General features: G+C 45.5%; 1 protein-coding gene across 1 annotated transcript in view; it reads right to left on the bottom strand.

Moving 5' to 3' along the window:
• Window positions 1–1,159: 1,159 nt before the first annotated feature.
• Window positions 1,160–22,090, bottom strand: part of LOC126541952 (ornithine decarboxylase-like) — a 42,657-nt gene continuing 21,726 nt past the window's right edge. Inside the window, exons 6-10 of the mRNA XM_072286141.1 lie at window positions 17,071–17,236; window positions 16,179–16,458; window positions 15,051–15,154; window positions 9,231–9,363; window positions 1,160–1,215 (exon numbers count right to left, since the gene is read on the bottom strand). Of these exons, the coding sequence (XP_072142242.1) occupies window positions 1,160–1,215; window positions 9,231–9,363; window positions 15,051–15,154; window positions 16,179–16,458; window positions 17,071–17,236 (739 nt within the window). The remainder of the gene's footprint in view (window positions 1,216–9,230; window positions 9,364–15,050; window positions 15,155–16,178; window positions 16,459–17,070; window positions 17,237–22,090) is intronic.

Raw genomic sequence — 22,090 nt, 5'->3', positions numbered from 1 at the left:
CAGGAGTTTCCCGTCGGCACCAGGACGTCTTTCTAAATGAGAGCAAGGACAACTGCATTTCCCGCTATATGTACGACTTCTCTGACGTGAAGATAATGCCTTTAGAGGTAGGTCTAGCGTTAAACAGCTGTGTGTCATGACAGACACCACCCTAAATTTCTTCGGTGCCCTCCAAAGCAATCGCAAATTTTCTAATTTGTTGGCTGACTCGAGAAAATTTTGAAGTTTAACAAATAAATAATCTGGGAGTATGTTTCATCCTGATAATAACCAAACTCGCTATTTTCTCGGTTCTGGTGAGCTGAACAAATTAGATGCAGTTAGCTGCACTGAGTGATATAAATTAGCCTCTTACAACGCCTCATTACCTATACAAAGTTCTACGTCTACATTACACCCAGTTGCCTCCGTAAAGGTCATCTTTAAAGCTTTGCTAAAATGGTGTAGCGTAGTTGAGATAACCCTATCGTGTTTCAACCAAATTTGTTACTGCCGATCCTGCTGTCCTTTTTTGTATTTGGCACTGCAGGAGCCACGGGAGAGGCCCATGGATGTGTTGACCACACTGTGGGGTGGTACGTGCAATCCCCTTGACCGCATCGATGGTGTGAAGCTGTTCTTCGACGTGAATGTCGACGAGTGGCTCGTGATGGACAACATGGGCGCCTACACTTTAAGCTTTGTCTGCGGCTTCAACGGAACCGGATTCCCCACTGTTCACTACATAGCACCACTTTCGACCGTAAATCTGGTTCACCAAACTGTTGAACGTTCTCCCATACGCAGTGGCTACCTGCAGCCACAGGAAGCTCTCAAGGTGAAGCTTCTACGGGACAAACGAGAACTGGTGAATGGTAATTACTCTACTGCGCTGTGACATTCTGGCGTTAAAATATTGACACTCGCCAATTTCTTTACACTACCAGTTGCATTATAAACGACCAGATAGTGACACCATTTAATTTTTCTGATTAGGCTTATAATACCACACGTGAGGCTCTCGTTAAGTTCCATGTCTCTGACAAAAACACATTGGTTGCGGACGTTGGCTGAAATATAAGCCTTGCAAACAAGGACGTCGTTCCTATCGTGTGTCTGAAGAGTGTGTTGCTCGCTGTTGTATGATGTCGAGTATTTGTGACATCTTATCAGTGCCTCCTTAGTAGTTCTGCTGTTCGCCTCCGTGCAACCATCCTTCGACGATGTGAAACGCATCTGCAAGATGATGAAGTGAGAGTTTTTGAGAGTGCAGCGTTTAAATGACTTGTTGCCTGTTTTGGCTACTCTGATTTTCCGGCGTGGTTGGCTGACTCTGAGGTGGGGTTTGGCGCTCTTTCTTCTCCTTCTTTTTTAATGCGAAAGCCTCATACGGCTTATGAGGCAGAAAGTCCGGCGTAGTTGTCGGCGTTCGCATGACCATGGATGCTCCAAAAAGTCATTGAGTCCCCGACCTTTCGTAGAATTCGAACCCAGGACCATTGGTTAGCTATGTATGTCTACATGGATGAATGCGAAAGCATTGTGACCACCATGTGATGCTTAGACATTATGCCACAACGCAAGGTCCAAAACTTGACTCCCAACAAAGGTCAGTAGTTCGAGTGCATTGCATAAATCTGCCTTAATCAAATGTGTTTTAATTAACTTCGCTTGAATTAACACCAAAGGCCGCGCGATCCACCCCTATGAGCGATCGCGGGGTCAAGTGCCTTGACTGACTGTATCATCTGTACCTTAGCTAACTATACCTGATTTAACACCAAAGGCTGCGGGTCCGAATGCATTAATAAACTATATTTTAATTAACTGTACCTTTATTAACACCAAGGGTCGTGGATTTGCTAAAATTGCTATACTCTGTTCAGAAACTTACAAGTGTAAATTTACAAATATGGTCAAACTGTTTGGGTGCAATGTGCCCCAGCAAGAAGCCGAAGCTACTTTAATTAGTAGAGTGGGACACGTTGATGTTATCATCGTTGACCGGAGGTGAAAAATCAAGCGAATTTATGCGAGGCTTGGGGCGCCTTCTTTATGAGGCGTGTATACGAGGCCATGTTTAATGGTTTGACCAATCAAATATTTCTTGAGTTTGTATGATTAATAATACATGGAGCTTCGAGGTATCGTGATGCAGAACTAAGGTATATGGATATTTCTTCTTATACATTAACGCAGCCTAAACTGCGCTGTAGTGCTGTTTAGACGTAGTAATACTTTAGACGTAGCAGTTGAAGCTGTACCGAACTGCTTGATGGTTTCAAATCGAAGTTGTAGTGAGTGAATGTGTTTCGCGAATGCGTGCCTCGCCGTAATGCCATAGTGACAGTCGCTTGCTTCCGCTGTGGGAGGGGTGTGCCATATTGTCGATACATTGTATATATCACTATATAGGCATTTATGAAAAATTCCGTCTCTTGTTATGTCTTCTCTCTTGATCGTCATCATGAACACTTGCTTTCAGGTGATTGCTGTTATCGTATTCGGGAAGCTTACATATGACACGTAATCGTCTTTACAGCCATGAACAACACTATTTTGGTGCCTCTTTTGGAGAACGGTTAACGAAGTTGCAAATTTTTAATCAAAGATGCGTGCTCAACTCTACGTTTTACGCAATATTACAGTGCCCAAATTTCAATAAAAAACTTGACGAGGGCATCGCAGCCTAGTATCATAGGGTTTATAATGTTGACAAAAAATACTAAGATCGCTATTCCGTGTAAAACGCAAAGCTTGTCATAACTATGGTATGAGGAAATGTAATATTTTGAGCGAAGCTTCATACAAACTTTTACATGCTGAATTTGGAGACATTCCCTTTACACAGAATCTATTAACAGACCCGGCGCAACACTGCAGTACAAAATCAGTTAAACCTTTCGACTTGCCTAACCTGCGATATCCAAGTCGCAATTTTTTTTACGTTTCCAGTGGTTCCAAAAAAAAAAATCGTAGTTTAGGCGTGACAGCATGAAACAGCCAAAATATTACTCGGTAAGTAGGAATGGCGATTCCAAAACCCAGAGCATGCACGAAGGGAACGAGTGTGCGCGGCAGTCGAGCCAGCCGGCACGAGCGGTGTCCTCGCCGTGACGTCACTCGCCAGAGGGATGTCATGGCGAGGACTCCAACTTACTTCAACTTCTCGCCGCTAATAAGCATAGGGCTGATTCAAATATCACTTTGTTTTTCTATGTTCAATAAGGCTCCGAAAATTGTCATTACGTCGGCATCTTGAAGGCCTGAAGAATGCATGTATCATCGAATGCTAAAGACACACCTCTTGCGGTGGTTGGCTATACGCACCGCTGCAGTGCGTGCCAGCATCGTTGCGTGAGCAAGGTGTACCGGGATGCTGGGTCTTGAATTCGAAGTTGGCGAGCAAGATATCTTATCGCTTTTATTTCTCTTTCTCTTTCATTTTCTTTATCTTAAGATATCACTCCTCCCAAAGCATACGTTGCGATTGAATTCAAATCGTGTTTCATTTAATTTCCTGTGATTTCCTGTGATAGGATTCCAAGCCGAAATTGTTTTATTCTGAATTCCATGCCCTAAATCACTCCATTATAAGGTCAGGTGCATTTAATGCTGTAGGTAGGTCTCAAACCCATGAGGTCACACCGGCCTGAAAAGACGATGTACTGCCATGTCATACAAACATCCAGAGCAAACAAGCAGTATTGACGCAGTACACCTGTGTCGTAACACATCGGAGCGTTGCTTGGCAGCAATATATTTTGAAAGGATCGCACGTACTGGTAATGCAACTTCATGTCAATGGCATTACTCTTTCTAACTCTCATTAGCAGCTTGCAGTGCAGTTTACACTATCGATTGCGGAACACGTCATTATCCATGAAACCATGCGAGTCCGTTGACATAAACCCACACGACAGAAAATGTTTAGAAGTGCCAATATCAAAACAACTAGAGGGAACTCCATAAACAAAATTGTCCGAAGGAAGCTAGTGAGAATGGAAATTAGAGGAAAAATATGAGCGCGTCAGCATTACCTCGAACAAACAAAGCATCATCTAAGTCGTTTCTGACGTAGCAGGACTGGGGATACATTTTGCTGTAGCGTAAACGGAAAGCGCACAAATAGAACATGCGCGTCAACTGTCGCACGTTGTAAAGAAGGCATGAAAAACTAACCAGGAAAACACAATAAGGAGTTATTGTTTTAAAGCAGTCAGCATTCTAGGATACTTGACGCATTTACCGCTATGTCGTGTCTGTCTATAACCGTTTTCCTTCATCTAGTTACCCAAGTGCACTTGACTGGTGTTTTTTTTAATTACTATTAGTTATTAGACTGTACTTGCTTGATTCTATGCCCCCCTTACTCAATTCACATGTAGGGGCTTGGTAAGGTTCTTTTACAAATAAATAAAATAAATAAAAGTGTCAACTAGATTGAGCCCTAGGTATGTGCTCGTTGTCGTGATGCCGTCGTGGCCCTTGCATCAGTTTAATTCCAGCTTCGTTATCCGACTCTCGTCATGCTGTTGGCGTCCCGCGGCCGTCGTCCTTTGACATATAATTTCACAAACATCATCCCATCATCGTCCAGCTGACATCGTCATGCAGCCTTGGTCGTTCGTTTGACTTCATTCCTTCTTCGCCATTCCATCCTAATCATGCTGTCGCGATTCAATCGTGATTATGAAGCTGGAAGTGGTAAGGGAATACATCTACTCAGGACTGGTAGTGACTGCGTATCCGGATCAAGAGACTGAAATAACCAGAAGAATAAGAATGGGCTGGGGTGCGTTTGGCAGGCATTCTCAGATCATCAACAGCAGGTTGCCATTATCCCTCAAGAGAAAAGTGCATAAGAGCTGTGTCTTACCAGTACTCAAGTACAGGGCAGAAACCTGGAGGCATACGAAAAGGGTTATACTTAAGTTGAGGACGTCACAACGAGCTATGGAAAGAAGAATGACGGGTGTAAAGTTAAGGGATAACAAAAGAGCAGATTGTGTGAGGGAACAAACGCGAGTTCGTAACATCTTCAAGAAAAAGAAATGGGCATATATTGTAATATTTTCAAATATCTTCCAGCACGTACTTTTTCCTGTTTTTAGGTTGCTGTTGTGTGCTATTACGTTGTGGGAAGAATGCTCTTGTTAGGTGATGCCTCTTTCTCTTCCTCAGTTTTTTCCCTTCCTCCATGATGCCGTCGCAGCTTTCACGACGCATTTTCGTCACATACGCACTCACCATCGCGTCGGATAAAGGTATGACGCCTGATAGCCTCCTCGGTGCTGTTTACACTGCTCAGAAGCCCCGACCTTATGCGCTTGACATCGTTTTTATTGCTTCTCCCAAAATTTAATTAATAAATGTCTGCACATTTATGAATGTTTATTAGCCAATGTGCAACAATGTTGCCACTCCTTCTTAGAAGACACGTTTCTCTGGTGTGTTGTGAACAATTAGTTTGAAAAAGGCATAAACAGTTTTTTAGTTACTTGCGGTTCCTGCAAGCAACCCCCTCTCACCGATTTCAAAGTAGTTTCACGTCGAAAGGAAAAGTTTTTTTTGTTGTTTTTTTTTGGTTACCCCGTCAGCTTCGTTATATTAGTGCTCACGGACGGCAGAAAAGAACGGTAGCTGCTGTCATTGACTACATGGGCAGAGAAATCATTAGCGCCTCCACTCACAACACCACTATCGTGGAAGCAGAAGAAATCGCAATAGCTCTTGCTATCAAAGCGACGGAGCCAAACCAACAAATAACCTTCCTATCAGACTCTCAAGCGGCATACAGAAGCTACCTCAGGGGACGAGTATGCCTATAGGATTATACAAGATATAAAACCCCAAGCCAGATTTCACCTGTTATGGGTACCCGGTCATCAGGGAAGCAGGGGAAACGAAGAGGCTGACAGAGTAGCTCGTGCGCATGCTACACCCCACGGGTGCTCGCAGGACGCCTCTGACGACCCGATCCCGATTGACCAGAACTGCTCTGCAACTTTAAACTATCACAGAGGAAATAGAATGAAGCTACCACCCCCAGATAAGAATCTCAGTAAGGAAGAACAGGTTATATGGAGAAAGCTGCAAACCTATACATATAACAACCTGCACATTCTCCGTAAAATTCATCCCGAAAGATATACGGACACATGCCCATGGTGGGGGGGTATAACAACCCTCGGCCACATCTCATGGGCATGCACGGCATATCCACAAAAGACGAACACAGAAATTACGAAACATACACAATGGGAGGCGGCGCTGTCCATTTCACAGGAAGAGGTCCAAAGGGCCATCATCCGACAAGCAAGACGGCACGCGGAAGCCAGTGGGGCCCTTGTCTAGGGGCTCCACCCATTGAGCGTTTTATTCTTCAATAAAGTTGTTGTTCTTCTTCTTCTACTTGCGCGCGAGAAGTTGCTTTGGAATAATAAAGCCTGTTTAGCTTATGTGATCACAACTTTTTTTTTATTTGAATGCACTGCAGTTTTAAATAAGAGTGACTATAAGATTTTTTCACACCGTTATAGCTGCTAAAAATAATTTCGCAAACAGAATGAAAAACATCCATCGGCTGTTCCGCTACACATTGTGTTCGAAATATTTTCCAGACTAAGTAAAAAGGAGGAAACTTCTGCGAGGACAGTGCGATGCTCACGAACATATTATTTTTGTTCGTGCCGGAAAAAAAAAAGAAGCATTCTTTGACGCATTAGCACGAGCGCCTAAATGGAGCATTTATTACTGCCACATATTCACTAAACAGTCAAGCTAGCAGAGCAAACCTAACGAAAGTATGGTTTTGCCATACGAAAAAAAAAAGAAAGGAAAGGCGGGTAGGACGCGCACATAGTTCGAGGCATGTTCACAACAGCTCAACAATGGCGTACGGAATCCGGGTGTTCTAACCCCAAGCTGGACTCGCGGCTTCACCGAGTGGTCTTCTCTTGAATGACATGTGCGTTCGTTTTCCGTACATACATTTAGCATCTAATGACCACGTCTTTCTTCATTCTTGGTTCTAGTATCGAGATACAGCGCTATATAGTGCGTCTAACCGCGCGTTTGCAGGGTTGCTCATTGTGTTACACTGTGCTTGAAGCCACGTTTGTAAGCAGCGAAGCTACTCAATACTTGATATCACTTGAATTACAAATGCAGTACGAGAATTAAGCAGTGCAAGGAAGGTCAGTGCGAGAAGATCTATCGCGCGAAAACGCTATACTAGCGGCGGCGAACGGCGGAAAGCAGTGCAGGAACAAATAACCTCCTGAACTGGCTGATCGCGTTTGTCCTTCGCTTTCACGGGGTATGTATGCGCAATACGACTTGCATGGTTTGTGTTCACGTGCACACTCGAGTCCAACGCGAAAGGAGCAACCACAGTGCTCATCACATGCGTGCATATAGCTAGCTTTATCAGCTTCGATGAACTGCACTTAGTATTGGATCTTCGATCTTCCACATGAGACACATTTTCCTGCGGACAAAACGAACTTGGGCGGCATAATACAATGCAAGGTTGTTTTAGAGGCTTGAGTCGAACCTAGGAGACCGCATGAGCGATTGTTTGTGGTACATACGTGAATTTCAACACGTAGCCGCGAAAAGAGGCTCAGCAAGGTTTCGATTTCAAAGCAGTGCGCCTCTTGAGAATGGCGTCCGGACGGATATTCAAGCATGCAAAAACTAGCGACCATGGCTTCCTTTATTCGTGGTGGCACAATGAAGCTCATCGTCCCGTATAACTGGACGACAAGTTAGAGTTCTGAAAAGCCACACGGAGACTATTGTCATGCCACACTATAGGTCACCCAACATAGAGGCGATTGCAACTGCGACTCAGGAGAGATGGCGGACGCAGCCAGTGTTGCCAGGTTATTGTGCATATTGAATAACCGGTGTTGGAGTGTAGCTTACCGGAGAAAACCATGGCTGATGTAAGGTGCGTGCGGAGGTACATTTACTGCACAATGCCACCGTCAATTTTCATTCCATCTTTGCTTCGTTCAGTACCGGAGAAAAATAACCAAAACATCCATGCCTACTCGCTTTTATAACACTACTTAAATTAACCAGCGGCACCTTCATAAAGGATACCGCGTTTATAGAGTAGATTGTTTACTGGCGTGGAGGCAAATGAAGCGTACTAATAAATTCAAAGTTGTTATTTGTCTTGGCATCAATGTATTACTTGCATAATGACTGCATAAAAACTTTTTCTCCAGAGAAAATTTCATAAAAACGCATTAGCAGTGGCAGAAACAAAAAATAATTGTTTGGTATGACGAGAGGGTTCAAATAGGCAATAACAGTGACAGTTCATTCATTTTACGTGTACATGCAACGTAATGTATTCAAAGGTTAGTATTTATTGTAAATGCTTAGATACATGCCAAAGGTACCGACAAATGGGTCTAGGTTTAAGCAAGGTGATCACTTTTCCTCGCAATCTCAAGGAGCTTACAATTAATTCGAGCGCAGAAGGAGCTATGCCTGCTCAGGAAATGTTAACGGAAACGCAACGTATTGTAGATGCAATAAAAAGAGAACGTTCATTTATGTAAGCTTCATATATATTGAGCTCGCGGATGCACAACTCATATCAATGCTGTAACATTACCGAATTCCCACACACGCTTACTATATATATCGGGCGCCGATTTGAGTTGACGATACGGAAAAGAGGCGTTAGGTAAACTTACTTGGATGCAGCCTCGCTTATGACTATAAATGTTCCAATTCCTCAGACCATGCGGGTCTCATTTCCATACCGATGCTTTTTCTTCTTTCCCCCCCCCCCCTTCATCATTGAATAAAAATAGAGCACAGTTGGCCTGTGTGTTTCAAAGCTAGAAAGACCGTGCACTAGAAGAGGCGTGTGTAATAGCAAACATGCATATCGCATATACCGTGCATCATCACCACACAACTGAAGAAAGTGTTTAAAAGAATGGATTCCTAATTTGAGCTAAGATTTCTAATGCAGTAATGACTTCAAGTAACTCTCGCCTCACGGGACGGCGCCATAATCCGTGAGTTACGTCTCGCAGTTTCTGCTTTCCAAAGATCCAGGAGGGCTTTCTTCAGCACGTTTGCGGGCTGGCCGTAGCCACTGATCAAAGGCGAAGCATCCAGTATGTGCCGCACCAAGCTAACTCTGTCTTGCGGAACGATATAATGCACCGCCGGGAACGGCACACCATTGAAGCCTGTTGCGCAGCTCAATGAGTACGCACCGATGTTGTCCATAAGCAACCACTCGCCAACGCGGACATCGAATAGCGGCTTGGCATTATCGAGGCAGTCCATTGGGTCGCAGGTGCCTCCCCAAACTGTAGTCAGCTGGTTGTGCGCCCTCTCCAGTGGCTCCTGCATAAGCAATAGCAGTTTGAAGATGACGATATTGCACGTCATTCTTTTTCATTATGTAACTAAGCTAGCTGTACAGTAGTGTAAAACACAGTGTCACGGTGTAGTGACTGTGAAGAACACAGTAGGAAACACTGTGTATTGTGAAAATAACTATTATTTGGGGCGAATCAGTGCCCAGAGAACCAGGCTACACTCAATGCACAACGATAGCGGTGAGCACAGTCGGCGATCGTCGGAACCTGATCTGCACGCCATGCGCATGGGCTGATATACGTAACCCGTAGAAGGTTCCAGCGTAATTGTTGGTGCCTGCATGCCTTCAAAAAGTACTACACAATTCTCGTCACGCATAAAATCAAAGATTTGGTATTTCACACAGTGCTTAGAACTACCAATAACATTCGGGAAACTTCTGATACAGCAGGCGTGTGCTGCGCTGAGCAATTACGTTTAAACTTCGTTAGCCGGTGAAAAGCAGTCATCGGACCAAGATAAACTAGTACACTCAAGGAATGGTGATTCAGAGAGCACTGCGGCGATACCACATGGTGTACAGATGGCGTTATGGACTTGCACTTCAGGTTGATGATTGCGCCATGCTAGATCAGGAAGTCCATGCCGAGTTTAACGTCCCGTGAGCATTGCTGTCGCAGGGTAAGTCTGATTATGAACTGCTCTGCGGTGCAGATTTCAGTGGGGGTTATTAGGAGTCCTCCAGCTGTCTGGATAAGGCCGTCCGTCTTGACCTTCTTCAATTGGGCGGCGAATAATCACGTTATGACGGAGTAGTCGGCTCTTGTACCCACTAGAGCGATGACTTCGTGACCGTTGAGAAACTCATCGAGGTCGGCGACGAGTGATGGCAAAGCGGGCAGTGGTCGGGAGCGCGCCAAACCTCCGTCGTCCTCGGGGAGTCGCGCGGTATGACAGGCGGACGGGCTGGTGGTGGTAGCGGCGGTTGCTGGCGAAGGAGCTGTGGCGTTACGGGGCTCTGGCACGGACGTGGCAAAGGAAGCTGACGGCGGGCGACGGCAGCGTAGGCCATTGCTTCAAGTTGGGGCTGGGGGGATGCTGCATTTCGGGAACTACGAACGACCACTGGATTTCTTCTCACACAAGGCCAGAGATCGAGATAACCTGAGGCTGCGACCTTGGGAACGACCTCTATAGCTCCTCGCGATCAATTGCTGAGGTGGTCTCGCGCAAGCAGTCGGCGCCAAATCCTTGGGCCTCGTACATCGGCGTAACAATTTGGCAATTGCAGTGTCTGGTGCACATTTCCGGCGTCTTCTCAATGGGAGTGGCTTCCAATGAAAATACCGTGACGGTCTTCGGTAGCTCGCGAATTATTCCGGCAAACAGGTCTTGCTTCACTCCTCGCATGAGGAAACGGACTTTCTTCACCTCAGACATATTCGGGTCGGCATAGCGGAACAGGCGGGTTATCTCTTCCGTGTAAATTTCAACGTTGTCACTCGGGAGCTGCAATTGAGCTTCTAGTAGAGATTGTGCCCTTTACATGCACACGGCGGTCATAACGGTCTGCAGGAAGCCACTACGAAACAGGTCCCATGTCGTTAGTGTCGGCTATTGGTTCTCAAATTGGGTGCTCGCTGCATCTTTCAAAAAATAGTATACATGGTGCAACTCGTGCTGAGGGTTCCAGTTGTTGAACGTCACAACATTTTCGTATGTATCCAGCCAGCTTTCGGGGTCTTCTGCCCACCATCCGCGAAAGGTCGGTGCCTCTCTGGGCTGTTTCAGGACTATCGGAGACACGTGTGCTTCTTTTTTTGGCTGTTGGCTTGGCCTTGATCTTCCTGGAAGTCTCTGGTAGAAATCCTTGCTCCAGTGTTAACTTTTGCAGCCTGCGGCTAGCTCGATCATGTCTTCACAGCTTGGCATTGAAGGAAGTTTCCTTTACTCAAAGAAGTACTTTCACCAGATGTCCCGTTGTAGTCACTGTGAAGATCAGAGCATGAAAAAAGTGATTCGCTATCCTCGCCCCGCAAAAGTTATGCCTAGCGAAGCTGTTGAAAACTGCCATTGCAAATGCTGAGAGGGGTATGAAACGCTTCTTCTTCAAGAGGTTCAGCGCAAGTGATAAGCCCGGCAGGGTTAGGGTGTTCGCACCAGAGAAACCAAAACCAAACACAAGCGACAAGCCTACACGACAACAAGCCTCTTGGGAACGAAGTTAATCTGTTTTGGCAAAAGGCCACTGCTGGTTCTGCAGCCGTTTATTTTCGCTTTGCCGCACATTGTATTCACACTGCTCCTCAGGGGTCCAACTATGCGTTGTCTACCCATAGCTGTGCTGCAACAACAATGAAATATAAGTTGCTATGCTGGTTCTTTTACACATGAAAGGCTAGAGGCGTCACTCCCCGCGTCACAAGCTACCGTCACCGTGCGAGCTTGCGCAGCAGTAGTCTTTACTGGAAACGTGTGCAGGGAGCGCTACGTGCGTGGAAGTGTTGGGCGCCTTATCATCAATTATGCGGTTTGGATGCTCCTTTTGGGCTTCTTGTTTTTGAAACGAATGCTTCGATGTAAAACAATGCACGCACTTTTCGCTCCAATCTGCATGTATTTCTTTTTTCATGAGGACGATGCCTCGCAACCTTCTAAATAGAGGCTGACAGCTTGGCTGTACAACTGCGTTACAATTATTTAAATTATGGGGTTTTACATGCCAAAACCGCGATCTGATTATAAGGCACGCCGCACTGGGTGACTCCGGATATTTGGGCCACCTGGGTTTCTTTAACGTGAACCTATCTAAGCACACGGGTATTTTCGTATTTCGCCCCTTTCGAAATGCCGCCACCGTAGCCGGGACTGCGGATCAAGCGCGTCGGCTTTTATACATCACTCGTGAAAGGTTCCAGCGTAATCGCTGGTGGACGCTTGCCTTCCAGAAAGCATACGCAATTCGCGTCACGCATTGAATCCCATTACATAAGGTTCGGGGAAAATAGACAATGGCTAGAACTGTTGACAACACTGGGAAAACTGAGCGATTACGTTTAAGCTTCGTTAACCGCTGAAAAGCGGTCATCGGAGCAAGATGAACAAGTACACTTGTCGATATGCTCTTCGCACAATAGCTGCGACAGTTGCGATACTAGGCTTAAAATTAAAGCTGGTGTCATAAATTAAAGAATGTGCTCCTTAGAGTGCCCGAACATTGTGCGATGTGCAACGCTCCACGTGAAAGAGTCGTCAGATCTTTCAGAAGCACAATCTCAAGTTCCATAAAGTGCAAGAATGCCTTCAGTTGTACTCACTGACGCTGTAATCACGTACGCCCGTGAGGCCACGTATATGCGGGAAAACTTAACGAATAGCGAGCAAGAATTGGGAGGACATGATACGAGAGAATCTGTTGATTTCCTTCCTAACTTTGTTCAAGCAGACGCAGTGCATCCATGTGTTCATATAAATATCTGATCTGGTCTAACAGTACGCTAGTTCGTAGTTTGCACTTCGCATCAGTTTGTGTCCTCCTTCCCAGTCAATGTTCATCTTGTCCCCTCTTGTTTGTGCAGTAAATAGAGCAGTAACAATAAATGTATTACTTGATTACTTCCAAACGGTGTAGTTACCTGGCAAACCATAAAAAGATGCAGAATTTTTTAATCCGTCAGACTTCTCGGCATTTTTAGCTAACAAGTGCTTTTTTATTACACTGTATGGAGGTCATCAAATGTGCGCGACATTTAAAAGTTGCTCACACTTCATTGTAGCGGTAAAATAGGTAGTTTGGAACGCATTGTATAACCTGAGAAACAACGCATAAATATGTGTGACTCACTGTCTAGGCTAACGGTGAAATATGTAATTGGTTCGGAAAGCATTGCGAAAAAAACGCACATAAGGATGCGCATATGGCCTCTGCTTATTACAGAAGTAACTTTCATGCCTATAGTGCTCAATCGAAACCAGAGTAATACTTTGACACCCTCCTTGTCTTGCGCGGCAACATTTGTTTTACCCCCCTTTTGCAACCGATTCAAGAATGCAATTCCAAAGTACGAGATGCAAAGTAATTACTGGAATATTTGACAAAGAAAATTGGTTTCCTGGTTTCCCGCAGATGCTGTCGGCTTCACGGGCACCACTTTTGCGGCAAGGGCCCTGCAGCTCGAGACACACTTCCGAAGCTTTACAATTGGCCTTGTATATAAGCGAGCACGGTCGAAATGCCGCAGAATAATTCCAACATCTCACTATTTCATACTCTTCCTGATCCCGCCCCCCGACTCACTTTCTTCCACGTGTCGTCCATGCTGCCAAAATCTGCTTGCATTCCGTTTCACCTTGGCTATAACACATCCGTGTAGCTTTAGTTTGCGGCAATTTTTGTTGCGCTAGAAATTCTGTGAACACTACAGGCGCATTTCTCCCGTAGTTGTGGGCATCGCTGTGATTTTCCGTATGAAGTCCAAGGGCGATAAGATCCTCCACACGCGCCGTATGCTGTATGTACGTGTGGAAGCGTGCGAGGGTGAGCCGACGATGGCGGCTCAATATCGTGCGCAAAGCAGGAAAGCGAGGAAAAAGCGAGCCGTCTTCCTTCGCACGCAAGAAACCAGGGCGTGGTGAGGGAGGGGAGGGCGCGTTCTACTCCGGTGGCCGCTGCGCATGTGGTGGCCGTGCGGGTCTTAGCTTGAAAGCGATCTGTGATATGCACTGTGTTTTCACTGCTTAGTTAGCGTTGATACCAGAGGTCACACGAAGGCCAATTCGCTCGCTGGTACTGCCATGCTTCCTCACTCACAGCGTACTCACAGCGAGTTTCCGCAGTCATCTAGTGAGATGTGTTCATGTTTGCTTGTGCGCGCGTGACACCATGCTTGCCAATTTATTTAGCAAGCGAATGTTTACAATACTACAGCCGATAAATCTACTACTCTTACTTCGATTAGCTGTTTACTAAGTTACTATCGCAATCGAGGCTTTGCCTTTCAGGCAAAACTGTGAGTTTCTTCAGTTGTTAAGGACATCGCTTTTATTCCCATTGGTCCTGGCTCGTTGAACGGTTTTCCTTTGCCTGTTAACCATCTTTGATAGCTCCAAGGTTCGACCGCGTAGGAAAGTTCTGACTGAATTGCTTATTGATTATACAGTTTATCGAAAACAAGAGGCAAAACCTTATTATGGAGTCTTCGTAATGTTTGCGATGTGCATTAATTTTTATTTATTCCAGTTACCCCACACGCCAACAACAGATAAAGATACAGGAAGTGCAACATTGTTCACACAAGTTCATAACTTGAACGAACTATTACTCTTTAGATTATTTTTTGCTGCTACTCGTCACCTATATGGATGCTTGCCCAAGGTAAATGCAGTTTACAACAACCGCAAGTTCTTTACCACTCTTGACTCTTGTCTGCCTATTTCCCTACCTTGTAGAGGTAAAAATTACATTTCTTTACTAACCCCGTATGCAAGCTTAATAACAAGTTTCCCCGATATAAGTGCTTAATTGTACTAAAACGAACAAAACCAAAATATTGTGACGAGTGTTGCGGCATGAACAGAGTCCCGATCTATTTGCATAACAAGCGTTTCGGACAGTCTATTCAAGCATCTATCGACTATTTGGATATGCCAGGCACTCATACTATTATCGTGCGCTCACATCGTAATATAAATAAGGGGCGTGGCATGCTCACCTCCAGTGGCCAGTATCGCACGTCCAAGAAGTCGTAAAGAGGACGCGATACGCAGTTGTTTCTCGATTCATTGATGAACACGTCTTGATGAGGTTGACTGATTCCTACGAACAGTTGAGTGCTTCAACGTAAGAGTACTTTACTTTTGACCATTATACAGGCATCGCACTTTGACAGTGTGAGATCTGTCCATAAGTTATCAAAAGAGCAGTGTGCTATGGCTTACTTAGAATTTATGAATCGTCAATTCAAATAACAATTGGCCGACGAACACAAAGACGGGCGCTCAAGTTATTTCAGTACATTTAAGACACCGTTTCCAGATAATACTGGCACTGTAAGCAGCAGCTTCAGCTCGGATGCATAATAGCCCTTGTGTGAAATATCTGTCCGTTGGGACGAGTTGCACCACCATGCACTGCTGATTAACGCAATAAACACCTTCAATGCGTGGTAGTCACTAACTTATTTAAGTACTTGGGAGACGGTTGGCTAGTTACTGAGTTGGAAAAGAAAGAATAGACGATAAAGGCTTCAACCTAACCAAGAGACTGAGCTGAATTGGATGGGATGCTGTGGGCCTCTTCATCCTCACAGGGAAACCTATGCTATGGCTGGAGCGAAAGATGGAGGGCAATGGTAATAACATCGTCTTTTTGCGCAATTTAGAGTTAAACACCTTTTTCGTAACCAGTTGCATTCACAGGAGCCTTCAAAATTCTGAAAGCAGGAGTCTTGTCATGCACGTCTTCCCGTTTTTTGTTTTTTTTTCTAAGCTGAGCAATGGTGACCACACCTGAAGTGTGGATTTCAGGCCTCCACGGTGTTCATAACTCGAACCCCTCAATTAGACGAACGGCTTTCTAGACGTACAAGTGACTAACTTCAAGGAAGATAATTTTCGACGTACAGGCATTTGCTGTAAGCTGCTAATGACTTCATGTGCCATCCGAAGCCTGAGGTTGGCTTAGTGTTTTCTTTTACTTCATCTCTTGAGCTTAGGAGGCAAGGCGGTAATAAATGCACCGTTGAATGGCCCCTGTTCTGCAGATGTTTTGCGTCCGGGACACTTAAACAATCGCACCATGCAGCTAGCTAAGAGGAATCAGCAGTGAGGAACGTACATACCATCCACTAAGATATCTCTGTGCCTTTTGCCAATCACCTGGACGACGAGCACATAGCATGATGTGATGAAAAACTGCCCAGGCTCTGCGATGATCTTTACGCCACTCGACGCCGGGAAGTGAAGATCGGTCGCCGAACGAATATTCTCGCACACCTGCATGCAAACGGAAGTAATCATCATTCTGGTCCTCCATGACCAGAGGAATTTCATCACTTGTGAAATATCGTCCGGACTGGAGAAGACTTCCTGCATAAACTCTGAACACAGGTTGAAGCATATAGCGCATGGTTTGCCCAGAAAAGCAGTAACGATTCAAACGTAATAAATATGTTACACAGCACTACCTTCTTCTACTGAAAAGCATTAATGACTTGTGTTGAATGACGTAACTAGATCTCAGGCGAAAATTCTGTGCAAGAGCCAGGCCATATATAGCAGCATGAAAGTGAGGGATGAATCAGTTTTTCGCGAATACCAAACCATAATGTAATTGAACTGGACAAACTTGAATGTTTGCCGCATATGAGCACTTTGTAGGTTTAGTTTCACCAAAAGGCGAGCGGCTGTTTGATGGTTCGGTCACAGCACTGGTTCAGTATTTTTTCGCTACTTCGCTAGTTGCGTCCGCCGATTGGTAAATCAGTAATCGATTTCACCGCTTTCGTCGTAACAGAAATTGCACAGTCACTAGTTTTCTGGCGATGACGAACGCAAAGTGTGGCGTGCTAGCGAGACCGATAGTCGGCATTAAATGTACCGAACTTCTGCGTGTGACTTAAAAGAAGAATAAGCTACGAAATAAATGCAACAATAATTGACAACGGCATTTGAGAGCAGCTGGTACAGCGCCACAAATAGACCAAATAGAGGTGTACAGTGAAAAATTCATACCTTAATAAACTTCTCAACTTTTCTCAGTCCTCCAGGAAAGCCTCCACCAACGTTAAGTACTGTCATGTGAATGCCCATGCTCTTTGCCAAATCAAATACAGCTTTTGCCTTTTCGATTGTGTTATGGAAGATCTCAGAAAACTCGTAGGCGCTTCCCACGTGAAACCTGCGTGAAAATGTGGAGCCGACATGTCATTGCCTTCTGTCAATCAGGTTAAGTTGCCAGCATGATGAAATGGGATATAACGGTCCTAGAATTCTGCAGCGTGGTTCTGAGACTACCTTGCTTGAATTTATCAGCTCGGTGTGTTTTGACAGACATGTTACCCTGTACTATTGGCTGCTTGGTTATTACGCAGGTGCTCTAATTTACAGTCTGCATATGCGCATGCGTCGCGATATTTATGCGATTCACTTTTCATCTGAATCGTTTCGGTTCAGTTAAGCTGTTTAGTTTTGTGTTTCCGGGTAAAATGCAGCGAGGAAGAATAAACACGTGATGCATTCCTCACGTGGAAATAACACAACAACAGAAAGAACCATCAGTGAGCCTTGGGTATGAACCTACTGAATTTAAGAATGTGCTGGCACTTTTATGACGGTGCCGGCTGCTTCTACTAACCGACCGAAGCGTACCGATTGATGAACTGTTTCCAGCCGATAATAATAAAACATAATGCAGTGATAACAGTTATAAAGCTCCAATATTCACAGACAACATAAATACAAACAAAATTTCCTTAGCTTTCGTGCCCAGGAAACGGTGCCCATGGCTTGAAAGCACTTCAGAGGTCCATGTAATTGGTACCGCAATAAATAATCCAAGCATTACGGGGTTAACCATATTATAGTGATTTGTAGTGACATATGCAGGTGCTTCGAGCATGCAGCACGAATTGTCACTAGCTGCACTTTCTCTGCAAACTATACCGGTAGTTTTTCACCAAACAGCTTTAACGGAAAATAACAGCTGTTTCTGAGTGCTACTATTTCATATGCGACAAATATATGAGTGTTTCAAATAGGCAGACAGGCTCCTTCGAACTCGGTAGACTCACTGCAAGATGCTGGCACCTCTTTTATGAGCTGTGTGAAATGTTCAAGGCCCAAAAGCAAACGCGAAAACCTTGGACGAGCAGAAGGGCTTGCTGCTTCTTCTTTAAGTGCGAATATCCGTAGAATAATAACTGTGATGAACTCAGAAAATCTATAAAGAAACATTAGGGCACAGCTTCACGCCCCCACCTCTTCCTTTATATGCCTTGTGATGTGACAAGAATGGATGTTCATTTTGCTCTCAAGGATTCAGGAGCGATGATCGACGTAACCGGCTAAACTAGAAAAAATACCGATAGGATTTAAGCAGTGAAAACCATGTGAAATTATTGAGAAATAATTGAATGGAGACGATTTGACCAAACAGGAGAGACAGAAAGTTTTACAAACAAAAGGTGGAAAGGCCGACCTTAGTGAGGCGACTTTATACTGCTGGTCAACGCTGGGAAAGGGGTTTGGAGGAACGACAGACATAAGGTATTAAAATGAAGATGTTATGGTGAAGATGATGATGATGATAATAGCTGCTGCACAGTCTACTCTTCTTGTACAGTCCGCAAGTGTATGGTTGGCGGCACATCCAACATCGCGGAGCACGTCATCTCTGATCGTTACACTATAGGGCTTCTGTGCTAGGGGTTCTCGGTTCGAATCCGACCACTGGGCAATTTTTTTATTCATTTAAAAGAAATCATAGTTTCACCAGAAGGCTGCAGCAGTGAATGCGTTAGCGACATGTTAGAGTATTACATGAAGTGTAAGGCTTGCAAGCTGTAGTGGTAGCATAGATTGCAGTAAACATGAGCTGACTGAGTAAACACGTGCTGTGTGGCGTGTGCAGAAACACGAACAGAGAGAACTTGATGGCTGCGAGCAGCATCGCTTAGAACTAAAGGGTCTTGCCGGCCTTGCGGCCCTGTGTGGGCTTCACGTTCTCGTACTGCAGCATGCTAACGGCGGGCATGATGAGCGTGGTCACTTTGCGCTTTTGAGCTGCAGCGCTTTGTCGACATTATCGCTAAGCCTCGGTTTCCTCTTCGCGCAGCGTCGCATCTCGGTTCCTCTGGAGCTGAGGTGCAGCGTGCGGCGCACACGCAGCAGCACATTGTTTCTGCAATTTAGACCAGTGCAGTGGTCTTGGCGCGTATGCAGGTCCATTTTCTTCAGTGCGAGAAGCATATCACTGGAGCTCCTCGGCCACCATTCTGACAACGTGCAAGGGTATGTTTGCGCAATGTGAGGGACCTGGTACTTTACTGCAGGACCGGCACATCGCCAGGTATTATTATAGCCGCCCTACCTTGGCTACTACACGTAGGAAAACGAGGGCACAAGCCGGCAGTGTCTGCATGGCCTTGATGGTCTGCATAGGCTGTGTTACACTTCTTTGCAGCAAGCAAAGCGGTCTAACTGAGGTCTTAGACTACAGCTTCTGCGCACCAGTCTATGCGATTGAAACATGAACACGCCATACATATTTCACCACCTGGCGTTCGGAATCACACTCAAAGGGAAATCGTAAAGGTAATGTGAGTAATGTTTTTCAGTAAACATATTAAAACAATGGAATGCGGTCTTTTTATGCGTAATAATTCAAGGCGGCGAAAAATCACGTGACGTGCTAACTTTGTTGATATTGCAATAGCGGGCGCCAAGCACATGAACGCGCTGACTTGCACGCGGAAAATTCGTAAGGATTCTTAAGGATGGTTGATTAGTGACTTTGGTGTTACGTGGCTAAGCACGCCGTCACACGATCAAATTCTGGCTACGGTGGCCACATTTGGATGCAGGCAAAATGCGAAAATACCCGTCTACTTGGATGTAGGGGCACGTTAAAGGGGCCATGAACCACCCTTCGGGCTTGGTGAAATAACATAGTCTGCGGGTAGCACACGCGGCTGTGAACATCTCAATCAAGTTTTGCTGTCGTAAGCGGGGCGTGTAGCTCGCACTCTTTTCAACAGAAGGCCCTATCTTCACGCTCTTTTGGACGCTTTATTTCGTCATCGGACGCTTTATTTCATCATTCCCCTTGACAGCTGCTATTGGCCAATAGGTGACATTAGGCTGCAGTCGGCTACATGGCGCAGATACCGCGGCCGCCACGGGGGGCCGCCACGAGTCTACTGGCCTAGCGGACTGCGGCTTGCTGAGGACAACCGCGTTTGGCTCATGTTTAGCGCCTCGTAGCCACCGAAGATGGAAGTTGCGGCATCCGCATTATCATACAACATGAAATTTCAACTGCACGCCACGGTGACAATTAGAAGGCGAACATTGTACGCGCGCTCCACTGCGCCGCAGTCTTCGCAGTGCAAGGAATGGTGTAACTGAAGCGAGGGGGCTCATGTTTTGATCTAAGTTTTCCTGACAACGTAAACGCTTCCTCCACTTGCACAATGGTGCTTCTCGCACTCATGTGCTGCGATTTCATTTTTAAATGCGCAGCATTTCTTGGCGAACATTTGTCACTTGGACAGTATCTATCTACCTATCAAGCCGCCTTCTTCTTAGTGGTCTCATGGTCGTTCTGTTAGCTCAATATGTGCTAAAATTCACATAGAATGACAAGAGTACATGACGAACATAAATTATAGGTCTCGAAAAGAATGCCATGACATGCGTGTCATGTAGTCATGAAACAGCCACCTACGTCTTGGCATGTACCAAAATTGGCACAGTGTGACAAGAGTGTATGACGAATATAAATGATAGGTCATCACATGACTGTCACGAGATGCATGCCAGGTAGGTCATGAAACAGCGGCCCCCGTCTTGGTGCTCTCATGGTCGTTTCGTGAACTTCGTATGTACCAACATTAGCATATTATGACAAGAGTGTACGGCGAACATAAATGATAGGTCATGTCATGAATGTAATGACATGCGTGTTATGTAGGTCATGGAAAACCTGCCTACGTCTTGGTGCTCTCATGGTCGTATCGTTAACTTGGTAGGCTCCCCGCACACTGCTTCGCAATACATCGATTCCCACAGGGCTGGAGATCTGCCGGCTTTTTATCTTAGGACAGTCTTTGCCTCACGGGGTCATGGCAAGTAGAGCTTTTCGTCGCCCCATTCATACGAAAAGATTCGTCATGGCTACCCGCGCAGCGCGGGCACTCCGCCTGGCCAGTGAAAACCGCGCTAGCATGTTCCAACCTTAAACAATTGCGACACTGCAATGCTCAGGGCACGCATAAGTATGCCGGATGTCTCACATCGCCCACATTGACGTGAACTGTATGGTATATTCCCCTAAAAGCAGCTTCAGGATTGTTGAGTGGCCAAAGCGATGAAAATCAATTATCTTGTTTAAAGAAGACAACAGCTCGTGCAACTCTCTGACTTATGTCTCTCACATTTTGGCTAATGAGAGCTTCAGAGATGCCTGCTGCCTTATTCCTCTTGTCATGCACAATGAACGAGCGGACTTGTTGATTCCCGAGAATGCGCACTTGGAGGCAAGCGCTCATTGGTGGAATGAGTTGACACCGCGCACCGCTTCCCAAAGCTGCTCCTGCCCTCGAACTGCAACCATGCTGCGACCAAAGGTGAGCGTTGCTTCTGCGTCATGCGCCAGAGCATCCAGGAGGCAGCGCTATCCAACTCTAACGAAAGAAGAGAAGCGAGAACGTTTATCTCCCAAATGCACTCATAGGTAGCTCATCAGGTGGCAATTTTTACAGTACGCATTGAGGATTTATCTCCCTGTGTATAATATTCCAATACTTCGAGGTGTCGTGAGGCACATTGCCAATCGTGTTAGTCGCAGAGTGCTGTCCGGCGGAGACTTGCTCACTCACGTCTTTCTGCAATGTGCAGTGTTTCCGCATCAATCCTGCGCCTTCCACGACGGTGAAGTCGCTGTCGGAGTTCATGGACACGCTTTGGTAGAAGCAAAACCACAAATATGCTTCTAGCACGACATGCAGATCCCAGCACTACAATATAGGGTCAG

The sequence above is a fragment of the Dermacentor andersoni genome, chromosome 2 (genome assembly GCF_023375885.2).
Source record: "Dermacentor andersoni chromosome 2, qqDerAnde1_hic_scaffold, whole genome shotgun sequence".
Taxonomy (NCBI): domain Eukaryota; kingdom Metazoa; phylum Arthropoda; class Arachnida; order Ixodida; family Ixodidae; genus Dermacentor; species Dermacentor andersoni.
Note: the sequence above shows the minus strand (reverse complement) of the source record. Positions and strands in the feature narration are given on the sequence as shown.